Raw genomic sequence first — 12,512 nt, 5'->3', positions numbered from 1 at the left:
ACTACTTTAAACTTTAAATTTAGTGAGACATAAACAAACCAACAATTTCAAATGGGTTTTTCCACCTTTCCCCAAAACGAACCATAATGAACATCCATCACAGTTTGCCAGTTTGGACAACACAACAAGCTGTGGATGGTTAAGCAAAAACAGAAGTGAAAGCTTCTCAGCTTCTCCTTGCATCTGTGCTAGAGAAGGAGAGGGAATGCAAGGTCATTTAGTGTAATGTCTGAATGCGGCCAGTGCAGAGTTAGATTTAGGGCAGTGTGATCGGTTCCATTGCACTGGGTGCTGAGTCTAGCGGGCACTGCAGGGCATTGCAACTATGACTTAGTGAATTGAGTAGAAGGCAAGAAATGAGGGGGGGACCAAATTGTAGCTTTGCATAGGGTGCTGCTGAAATCTGAAAGATCCAAGTCTGCCCCTGGCCCATGTCTCAGATAAAGTTTTATTGGAGTAGAATTATGATCCCCACCCGATTCTGGAGACCCAGTAAAAACTGTAGCCAGATTGGGACTTAGGTGTGGCACCACCTGACAGTCAATACGCAACATTGCAAGCTTGGGAAAAAAAAAATGAGGAATTTAAACCAGAAGCTTCTGTCTCAGCTCATCCCAACTCCTTCCTTCCTTCAGTTTTTTTTCTTTCTACTTTGCCTCACAGAAAGTGGTTGTTTGTTCATGAGACTCCTGGTGTTGTCCTTTCCAAACTGGTTATTTCCTTGTTTCTTTTACCTTTTGCGGAATTTCTTTGTGTGTTTAGCCTCATTTTTAGTTATTCTCAGCACTCCGGTGTTTTCACGCTGATTTCTTGAGACCTATTCAGTTGTTGGTTTCCTTCTCTACAGTCTCCTTAGACTCTATATTGTCCTTTGCATTGCTGACTTCATCCATAGTAGCCTCTGGATTCCACCCCCCCTCCAGCTTTTTGCTCAGTATAGATAAAGCTTTTCAAACCTCTAGTCATTAGCTCTCAGTGGGAGGTTAGAGAGTTTCCCGTGTTTTTTGCTAACAATCACCTAATGATCGGCTATTGTTCAAACAGCTTCTTTTCCTGCGCTTAAATGGAAAGGCACAGAAGAAATGCACACTCTCCTGCCAGGAGCGAATTGCAGCAGCAAAATTACAGCCCATAAATGCAGTAGACAATATTACAGGTAGTTCTCCATCTACCCAAGTTTTGAATCCAGCCTTCCCCACCATGGTTCAGGAGCAGCACCTGCCACTTTCAACTCTGTTAGGCAGATCTTCCCAGCTTGCCAGCCTCTCCTGCCCCATCTCTTGGGGAGTTATATACAGATAATCTCAGAGCCAGATCAGGTGGTCCCATGAACTCCCCTCATTCTGGCATCAGCTCTGAGAACCAATTGCAGCTGGGGAGGCATAGCCAGGGGAGCTGACCAGGTAAGGGACGGGACTGCCCACCTGGCACAATAGAGGGTATAACCTACCTGGGAGTCCTCAGTCGACTCCAGAGCTTCTCCCACCCTACCCTCCCTTAGTTTAGGACATTTATTGCAGGTTAACAGTTTCTTTACAGGTATGTTGGCGCTGCAATGGTCATTGATGGTTGCTGTTGAAGGACCGGGAAGGAATTTCCCTGCATTGGCAGGTTTCACCTTCCCCGTAGCCAAATGTCACAACTTTGGTAGTTTCAGGCCTTGGGTAGAATCCTTTAGTCTATCTTCCCTAAATTGGGGGGGGGGGTGGAGCGGTGACACTCCCCCCCCCATGGTGGCGATCCCAGGGTTCCTCATTAAAGGGGTTGTGTTGACGGGAGTCACTGGCCATATGCTGAAAGGTTGTTAGTGCTCTCACTCTGTGTTGCGGCAAAATGGGGGGCAGGCTCTCTGCTTAAACACACGTCTTCCAGAGCCAGCCCAAACCCCAGACAGACTGATTAACCCTGGTGTGCCCCAGATCCCCGGCTGGGGACTGGGAGGGATAAACGCCCAATGCCTAAGCCAGGGTCTTCCTACATCTGAAAATTTAATAAAGTTGTGGCCATATTTATTCCCCATGCACATTGTCATGACTCATTATTCCACCTGGGTGTCGCCTAGGGTCGGGGGGTGTTCGCCTGGGCACGCGATACAGAGCAATGCGGTTTGGCCTGGCCTCAGCATAGAGAGCATTCACCAAAGAAGTGGTAGCCCTTGTTTCACACATCCATCTTCAGTGCATATTGCCTTTTCTTTACCTTGATAACATACTGATTGCCTCTGCATCAAACAAGAGGAGATATTTATGTGAGCCTATCAGCCTTCTAGGATCACAACTTTGTGAACAACTACAATAAGGGCCTTCTCTTCCCTTTTTGCCAGTTGATTCATCTAGGAGGCCTCAAACACTCAAGCGGAGACAATTACGTTATCTCCAGAAAAACATAACCAAAATTCTCTCAACTGTGTCCTCCATCCTACCCCATCAAGCTATCATTTTAATGCTGTTGTCAAAGATGCTATGGCTAATGATACTTGCCCTGCCAATGATGCTTTGGGGCAGACTTTGCTCATATCCCAGTCAATGGCTCCTCTTGCACCATCAGAGATCCATTCACAAGTGCTTTTATGGGTCTCCAGAAAAGTCTGTTAAACTTACTGTGAAAGGTGTTTCTGGATCCCATAAAAGCTGCCACCAGAACCCACTCTGGCAGTCAGCAGCTGTTTATTCTGTGGCACCTCACCACTTTTTTTGCCAATAGTATGCTCCGTCATACTTATTTACCTTTCCTACCAGAGTGTCTCAGTGAGTTTTTAAGGCAACCTCTCCTGTTAAAAGCCATCTTCCATGCTCTTCTGATACTGAATCTCCTCATATTCTGGCTTGTTATTTAAAAACTGAAAAAGGAAGGAGCAGCAAAGAGCTAAGATGGCAGCTTCCTGTTCTTTATTTTATTTTTTGCTCACTTGCAATGTTACCTATTGACTGCCAGGAGGTGTGAAACCTAAATCCCAATCTGGTGGCTGCTTTTTACAGGATCCAGGAATACCTTGCACGATAAGTATAATGGAATTTTTAAAAAACGCATTAGCGAACACACTGTCCCAAAGAAGAGACAAAAGTCAGGACAAGGGATTGGATTTGGTGGACTTCTCTTGCTTTGAGGTTCTTAAAAGGTTGCTTTACAAATGGCAATACTTTTCAGCATGAATCATTTCCCTTCTTGCTGTGCTACAGCAGTGCTATCTGTGTGACACACTGGAATTGAGGTTTTTGTTGATCAGAGTCTCAGCAGCTGTTACAGCATCCAGTCTCTAACTCTTGGACTTAAACCAAACAGAACTAAAAGTTAATATTTGATTGTAAAACTAGTAACACTTCCCTGTGTGGCCTGCGCTGTGTTAACTTTCCTTTCTTTCTTTAATTCACGAGGAACAAAAATAACATTGATGCCCACTCAAAAATTGTGTTCATTTGAGTGATTAGATCAGAGACAGGTACAAATTGACAATTCTAAATTGCACGGACATGCACAAATTGATAATCCTTAATTACAGAGAGAAGTCATGCATTCAAATGGTGCATCAGAGTTGTGAAATGGGCTACAAATGTGATTAAAATATAAGGAATTCAGACAGAGGGAGTGTCAAGGTAGCTGTTCCAACGTGGCTCCATTTGGTCTAAGGCTCTCCTTTCTACATCTTAAGCTGGTGAAACCCCATAGTAATCCATGGCCTGCTCAGTATTTTAAGATGGTGAAACCCCACAGTAATCTATGACCTGCACAGCGGCTAATTGCTGCTGTCCAGTGGAGGAGTCGCACTCCTTTGTGTGCCACTGTGCCTTGCTCTTTTCCAGTGATGTATTACAATACATTGGTACAATACAAAGCAATAAATTTAGATGTGTTATAAAGGCTGTCAGCTTCATACTGCTTGAAAATGCCACTGGGAGAGCCTGGCCACTTGGCAAGAGGTTTGTACTATGTGTATGCACTTCATGCTTGGTGTGGATATTTTACTGTCAGACAATTTGAAATCCAGGGTAGAAAATTTGAAAATAGTAATAAATAACCCTCTTTAAGTGATGGTGGAGGCAGTGGGTGCAAATTTATTTGCAGCTCCTGTAATTTTGATGTCTTCTTGTCTTTTTCAGATAAGTGTTGACATAAAATAATAGGTTTTCAGTTCTTTGAGATGAATACCTGTTTTGTTTTCTGACTGCTGGGCAGATTGTTTAGAATTATTGGCTCTTCATCATACTATTGTTCCAGGGGAAGAGAAGGAAACCACTGACCTTATTTTTCTCTGCTATTGTCCCTCTCTTTGTTTCACATTTATCTCCAGGCTCCTTCATGATGGTGAACAGCTCTGGGAGAGCATCTGGGCAAAAAGCTCACTTGCTTCTACCAACCTTGAAGGAAAATGACACACACTGTATTGACTTCCATTACTACCTGTCCAGTCGAGACCGCTCCAGCCCTGGATCATTGAACGTTTATGTCAAAGTTAATGGTGGACCTCAAGGCAACCCTATCTGGAATGTGTCTGGGATTGTTACAGAAGGCTGGGTGAAGGTAGAACTCGCAATCAGCACATTCTGGCCACACTTCTATCAGGTGTGTTTGAGATTCCCCCATCTCTAAAAAGTTGCATCAGATATTTTGTGATTATATCAAATCATATCCTATCTATTCTGTGATAATAACCACTCCCCCTTTCCCCCAAATACTACAGATAACTATCAATATGGTCTGTTTTGACCCTCATTAAATAACAGATATCAGTACTCAGAATCACACTCTGATTTAGCAGAGAGCAGCCATAGTATTTTCTCGGATTTGTCCTCATGCAAGTCAAGGAATGCTTCACCAGACACCTGAATTTACATAGGAACACATTTACAAGTTTGCTGCTAATACAAATTTCAGCTTTAACAAACTGTTTTGTTGTGTTGTTGTTGTTTGTTTGTTTTGCAGCAGAAACACTTAGCTGACATTTTCCTCACCATTGAGGGATACTGAGTACAATCGACGCATGAAGACCCTGGGAGTAGGAGTGGTCAAATTTAGCCCCTTGCCCCTATACAGATAATTATATGGGGAATGTGGAGAAGTACACTTACAGAAGCCTTGATGGAAAGTACATGGAGAGACGTGTCATGAAAATAGTAGCCATAGTCAAAACTGAGTATTCTTGAGGATTTGGGGGCAGATGGAGAGAGAGTGTTTAGCTCTTTCTCTGACATGATCCTGACAAAAATGGCATCTCTGAAGCAGCTGTTTACATTAGAGCTCCCATTTATGCCAATGAAATAAGTTGGACATTAATAGGATTTGTGCAGTCAACATCACATTTGGTTTGGCACATAGCTGACCACTGTTATGTACTTAACAATGAAGAGGTTGTCCTCTGCAAAGACGGATAAGAGGCAGGACTAATTTCATCCAACAATTCCTTTCCCCTTGATTTCATCCCTTCTACCTCCTGTATCTGGAGCTATGACCCACTGTGTGGATATCATTTCTTAAATATACACACATCTGATACATTGCATGCATGGACTAACCCAGGCATCCCCAAACTCGGCCCTTCAGATGTCTTGGGACTATAGTTCCCATCATCCCTGACCCCTGGTCCTGTTAGCTAGGAATGGGGAGAGTTGTAGTCCCAAAACATCTGGAGGGCCGAGTTTGGGGATGCCTGCACTAACCTAATGAGAGCTGCTATCTAATATCCTGGTGGGTCAGCTCATACAAGGATCTTCTCTAGAGTAGTTAATACTAATTGAAAATTACATGCATTGTGTATTCCACATAAAATAAATGTGGCTTGCTATTTATTGTGTTTCATTATATATATATTTCACTTCAAACATCCAGAGGCATCCCAAAACAATTTACAATTATAAAATACAAAATTCATTTTTTAAAAAAGTTATAAAACAAGATGACATAAGCGTTCATCCAAAGAAAAAAAGTAATCTAAAACAGAAAAGAATTCAGCCCTTTTCACACAGAATGAACACCAGTACCCACCAAAAGCCCAGTTACCAGTGCTGCCCAGGAGCAGAAGTGCATTAAGGCAGGCTTCCTCAGACTTGGCCCTCCAGATGTTTTGAGACTACCATTCCCATCATCCCTGACCACGGTTCCTGCTAGCTAGGGATCATGGGAGTTGTAGGCCAAAAGCATCTGGAGGGCCGAGTTTGAGGAAGCCTGTTTTAAGGTGTCAAAAAGTAACATATGCATCAGGTCTGGCTAGCAGTACTGAGTACTTGTAAGCCCTGACACCGAGGATATTTAATCATTTGAGGTAGATGAGATTTCAGTGTTTTTCTTCTATGGTCAGCATATTCCCGTAATATGGTTTACCTTAGGCTACTCTTTTCATCTTCTCTCTAGTTGTTTCAGTTTTGCCACGAATTTTCACATTGTCCCAGATTGGATGTCAAAGTCACTACTCAGCTATGTTGGGACATCCCAAAGTCCCAAAGAATGACTAATGCAGCATATTACATAAATCACTTGCAACAACTTAATACTCGCAGTAATATCTTTGAAAACTTGCCTAAACGGAAAGAAATATTGTGTGTTACATCAAATGCTTTTTTTAATTAGGCATATGCATATGAATTAGAAATGAGAAATACATTCATTTCATTTCTGATTATTAATCCTTTAAGCATAATTATATTTTGACAGAACAGTGAAAGATTATAAATGAAATAAATGAGGAAGGTGACACAGTTTCATTTTAAACTGAAAGGGCTTCATTATTATTGTTATTTTTAAAAAAAGTCTAATTCCAAACACAGAATATTTATAAATAAATTAACTTGGAAATGTTAATGTTTTTAAGAAGTTTTTCACAAGGTTAATTGGCAAACATTCCTCTGTTGCTATGAACTGAAAGCCTCTAAAAGGTGAAGAAGGCAGGGAAGCATCATTGGGCATCAAAGGGGTTGCCATTTTGATTTATCCCATGTTTCAACAACAGCAAAGCCACCTTCTGTGATACTTCCTGGGTGCTCTATTTAGGGTTCAGCTACATGGGAGCTGCTATTTAAATCAAATTGGAGATAGTACTCTGTTCCAGTGAGTACCAACACAGACACACACAATTATCTTACAGATAACTTTATAAATTCAGTATTATTTTTAAAATATTACAGTTACCTATAAATATACTGAATAAATGCATTGCATATGTACATACATCACATACATGGTAAAACATAAAATTGTCAAATTTATGATCTATTTCATATATCTCCTAATAACAGATATGGATTGACCAGATCTTGCCCTTTATCATTCTAACAAGCTCCATATTTCTGCAAACCTGACATGGCACTATTTATCTTCTCTAATTAACTTTGTCAACCTAACCTACGGACAGATGGATAGTGACACATTCTGCATGCCCAAATATGGCTCAGGTAGTTTATCCAAAGGTGTTCCCAGTGTGAAGTTTGCCTCCTTAAGAGTTGTATGAAATATTTGATGACTCAACATAATTATACTGTGAGCTTTGGCATTTTTAATAACACAGGAGGAGAATTTACAGGGCAGCCATTTTGTTTACGTGTTTCTTATAACACAGAGACTGCAACCTAATCCTGTGGAGTAAGCCCCATTGAATTCAATAGGCCTTGTTCATGAGTAGACATGGTTAGGACCATGCTGTTAGTTCTGGCACTGAAATCCTTGGTCTTTGTCTGTTTTTATTAGCATTTAACCCATTTAACTTGGCTTCATGCTTATGCTTAAGAGCAAATCAGTGTGGTTCCTCCCCTGCGCCCCCCCCCCAAGGCTTCTCCCAAGTAGAAGTGTGATAGATATTTTCCGACATTATGTTCAGTGGAGACATATTGGAACAGGACAATGTGTGTATTTTTCTTCCTTGCGCATTAATGAATAAACCTTCAAGGGGTTAAATTGGCTAGCTTATGAAAGCAATCAATATGTTGAGTTGTGAATCTCTGTCCCTGGATTTTGAACATTTTCAGCTTCAGCTATGCGAGAAAGAATAGGCAAGAGATCCTTTCAGACAGCTTACTTAAGCAGCTTGTTTCCCCCCTGTGTATTTCAGGTGATATTTGAATCGGTTTCGTTGAAGGGACACCCTGGGTACATAGCTGTGGATGAAGTCAGAGTTCTTGCCCATCCATGCAGTAAGCATATTCCCCCCTCCCTTTTCCTTCCTAACCGTAGTAATGTGTTACACTCGGCCTTGCATCAAGAGGAGTAATTCGCCCAATTCAATCAGTTCTGAAACATCTTCTTTTATCCTTTCCAAATGCTTACAGAGTGGAAGCAATCAACCCTGAATAAATACATAATTTATCAAGTTGTGCAACAGGCAGAACCGCTACAAATGTGCAGCTAGTGCCAAAATTCTAGTCCGTTATTAAGGAGATATAAAGCCCTGATTGTTAGCTCTGATTCAGGCCATTGAAGGAGAAGAATTGCAGGGTTCTGATGGTATCATATAGAAGTAAGTTAAAGGGGGAATTTTGGGATGTGGGGGAAGTTCTTTCATGTGCACACAACTAAGCAAATTAGTGCAACATTCACTCTGGAAGAAATGCCCTGGAGTATACTTTCTTTAAAGGAATGTAAATCTTTTCAGTAGCTCAATGAAAGAATTTAAAGAATATGTATCCCTTTCAAAGCACTCAATTCATACTGTGAAGTATAGAATAAGTCAAAAGATTGTTTCACTACATTCCCTCGGCTGTTGTATTTTGTAGCAGCCATTTTATCCATGGAAACACTCAATTAGGAATTTGTATCCATTTGTTGTTACAGATGTCCAATTCATAACATTCAGATGCAAACTCCCCCAAATCCAGGACTAATTCAGAGGTAACACTAGGGCCATTTTTGCTCATGGTACCTGCCTGGTATCTAGAAGCCAACAGAAAGCTTAATACTTGGGCTAGTGCAGTCACAATAAAGCATATATGAGTCCTTCTAATTTCAACAGGCAAAAACTATGTAATATTCTTTAAGACACTTGTCTGACTTAAAAGGGATACTTATGGAAGATTTTGGGATCCAAAGGTGCCTTCTAATTTCTGTTCATCTTTATATTTATCTGTTTATTACATTTATATCCTGGCTTTCTGCCAGTCACCCAACACAGTCTACAATTTTAAATGCTAAAAGAAATAAGTGTAAAGTTGACTGAGGAAGGGACAGGACAATTCCAGCAATGTTGTTAGGGACAGCATATATAAGGCATTTATGTTCTCTCAAAGTGCTGTTGTGGTTTCTTTTAATACTCACTTCCCCAGCATTGCTAGCTAGAAGAGAATTAGTTTGACTCATTAGAGTATTCTCTTAAAAAACTTTTTGTCCTTTTGACTATCAGGTATTATTAAGAGGGCCTTCTGGTGGTTTCCTCACTGCGAGAAGTGAGGTTACAGAAACCAGGCAGAGGGCCTTCTCTATAGTGGCTCCTGCCTTATGGAATACCCTCCCATCAGATGTCAAGGAAATAAACAACTATCTGACTTTTAGAAGACCTGTGAAGGTAGCCCTGTTTAGGGAAGTTTTTAATGTTTGATGTTTTATCGTATTTTTAATATTCTGTTGGGAGCCGCCCAGAGTGGCTGGGGAAACCCGGCCAGATGGGTTCTGTATTATTATTATTAATCACATTTATTAATAATAATAATAATAATAATAATAATAATAATAATAATAAATGTGATTATGTTTGAACTCAAAGTCATCAACCATTTTTCCTTTCCTTTCCTTTATTCATTTCTTCTTTTCGTTCCTTTTTAAAACTGTAGAGGACTCAGTAGCAGTAGCATTGCCATCAATTAAAAAAAGGCCCATTTTGATACACTAAAGCTAAAAGGAATGGAAAGTACCAACTGTCATAACGGTTTGCTGTAAATATTCTGCAAAAGCAGTATTGTTTTATATCAAGGCTTCTCCATTTCAGGTGACAGATGAATGACCCTGTCTCAGCCAACAGCTAGTACATCAATAAATTGTGACATGGATAAACTGCCGGCCAGCTAAAAGGGATGGCATAACTCTCTTTGACTCTGCTGGCCAAGTGATACTGCTCACCAAATTGTAGCTGGCCTTTCATTGTGACAGAGCCTGCGAAGCTATGGTCCTCCGTACGTTGATAGACTCCTCATTATTATCCATGATAATTGATCATGGTAGGGATGTGGGTGGCGCTGTGGTCTAAACCACTGAGCCTTGGGCTTGCCGATCAAAAGGTCGGCAGTTTGAATCCCCACAATGGGGTTAGCTCCCGTTGCTCAGTCCCAACTCCTGCCAACCTAGCAATTCGAAAGCACCCCAAAAAGTGCAAGTAGATAATAGGTACTGCTCCGGCGGGAAGGTAAACAGCATTTCCATGCGCTGCTCTGGTGTTGGTGTTCCGTTGCACCTGAAGCGGCTTAGTCATGCTGGCCACATGACCTGGAAAAACTGTCTGCAGAGCGGACAAACACCGGCTCCCTCAGCCTGTAAAGCGAGATGAGCGCCACAACCCCAGAGTCGTTTGTGACTGGACTTAATTGTCAGGGGTCCCTTTACCTTTAATTGATCATGGTGGCTGAGGCTGATTGGAGTTGCCCATTATGTGTTTCCCCCCATTAAAGCAAATAGTAGAAAAGGGGCTTGGAGGAAAAAGTTAAACCCTCCCTGTGCCAGTGCTGCAGCAATGATCTGATTGCAATGCTGCAGAGCTGGCCCATTCATGAGGCAAGCTGAGGTGACTGCCTCAGGTGTCACGATCCACAGGCACAGCATATCCTGTCTCCAAGGAATTCAGTGCCCAGCTGTGTCGTGCTCTTTGGGAGCTGGATCTGCTGCCATCTTGGTAGTGCCTCTCCACAACATAGTCATTTTACAGAAAGAAAAATGGTGATGCTCAGGGCCTTTCCTCCCCAAAACCAGGCAAAGCCCCTACATGCAGCGCAAAACAAAACAAAAAACATACAAAAAAGCAAGGAACAGTCCTGCAAAAAGAAAAGGCAGCACCCCTTCAAACAACAAAGATGCCAGTTAATCTCTTTAAATATAGAATATTGGGATTGGCCTTGGTGGGCACCACAGTGGGGTTATCTGAGGGTGTCCATGAGCACCACATTGAAGACCCCATATATAAAGCCTCTATGTTCTGTGTGCTTACTTGAATGTTGGCCCCATTGAGTTCAATTGAATTTGGTAATGGTAATATTTTAATAGGGTTGGACCATATCAAGTTGCTGTTGTTAGTTGTCTGTGAGTAGGAACCCAGGCTGCTTAGTAAAAAATATCTTGGCTCAGTTTTCCTTTGCCTACTTTTCCTTGTGAATGCTATATTCATTGATTTTGTACATATTATGTTATATGTATTATATATTTACATCCTTACACAGAAGAAATTTGCTATTTGCTTCCATCGTATATTAACTGAAATTTATTACTGGGGAATGTTGAATCCTTTTGGTGCGGAAGTGTTATTTATAGTACATTATCTGTGCCGAGATGGTTGATGCTTTTGTTTTCATACTGTTAGCTGAAAGCCATACTGTAGTATATAAAACAAACCCCAAACTCAACAGTGCTATGATGCGTAGTTTGTTCTGTGGGAAACCGGACATCCTTGTTAAGAATGGCTGGTTCTCATAGCATACATATGAACTGTGAAGCTCTACCCAGATAATATTTTGCATTTTTGTTAGGAAAAGCTCCTCACTTCCTGCGGCTCCAGAACGTGGAGGTTAATGTTGGACAGAATGCAACGTTCCAGTGCATTGCTGGAGGAAAGTGGTCTCAACATGACAAACTGTGGCTACAGGTAAAGTAGAATGAGATTTTATGTGTTATTTTTCAGACACTCTAAAGAACAAATAGAGCTTCCTATTTTTGAAGACCACAAAACTCAAATAGAGCTCCATACTTTCCAGGGTTTTTCTGTTCCTTTGAGTGACTGGAGTGATACTCCTCTGAATTCCTTGACAGAGCATTTCCCTTTGTGCAAAACCAGCTGCATGCTTCTACTCAATACCTTATTGTCTCAGATTTGTGCATGGAAAAATTATTTAGCTGAATATGCTGGGAACATTAATCAATTGGGCACATTTATAGAAATTAACTACCCTTGTATAAATCCACCCCCTTTTCCTAATTTAGTCCATTTGCAAAAATAAATAAATAAATAAATCAGAGTTTGGCAAATTAGAAACTTGGTTCAAAGGCTAGGAAGACAAAAGAAAAACAGGACATTAAAGGTTGGCAAATGAATAGTGTAGAAGGGGAAGGATGAAACACGTGGAAAGGAAGGCAGGAGTCTTCAAAGATTGAGTTTCTAGTATTCATGTTTGTTGAAAAACATTGAACACACATGTGCAAAATGTTGAAATTCTGAAGTTTGCTGTTTGAATGCCCATAAAGTTAAACCAAAGTAAATTTTCATTCTTTGCACTACCCTTTCCTTATATACTTGACTGTGCTAGAGAAATGTTATTATTATTTTTATTATTTATGAAATAAATAGCTTAAAAAGCTATAGATTATTTAATTAGCCATAGGCTAAAGCTGCATAATTG

At 40.9% G+C, this 12,512-nt stretch overlaps 1 protein-coding gene across 16 annotated transcripts in view; it reads left to right on the top strand.

Annotated features, from left to right (window-relative positions):
• PTPRT (protein tyrosine phosphatase receptor type T) overlaps nucleotides 1–12,512 on the top strand; it is a 620,908-nt gene that overhangs the window by 239,530 nt on the left and 368,866 nt on the right. For all 16 annotated transcript variants that reach the window (XM_082225799.1, XM_082225800.1, XM_082225808.1 and 13 more), the window contains exons 3-5: nucleotides 4,289–4,560; nucleotides 8,036–8,117; nucleotides 11,646–11,761. In XM_082225799.1, the coding sequence (XP_082081925.1) occupies nucleotides 4,289–4,560; nucleotides 8,036–8,117; nucleotides 11,646–11,761 (470 nt within the window). The remainder of the gene's footprint in view (nucleotides 1–4,288; nucleotides 4,561–8,035; nucleotides 8,118–11,645; nucleotides 11,762–12,512) is intronic.

Source organism: Podarcis vaucheri (genome assembly GCF_965113315.1).
Source record: "Podarcis vaucheri genome assembly, chromosome: 6".
Classification (NCBI taxonomy): domain Eukaryota; kingdom Metazoa; phylum Chordata; class Lepidosauria; order Squamata; family Lacertidae; genus Podarcis; species Podarcis vaucheri.
The sequence above is the reverse complement of the archived record's forward strand: the minus strand, read 5'-3'. Positions and strand labels throughout refer to the sequence as shown.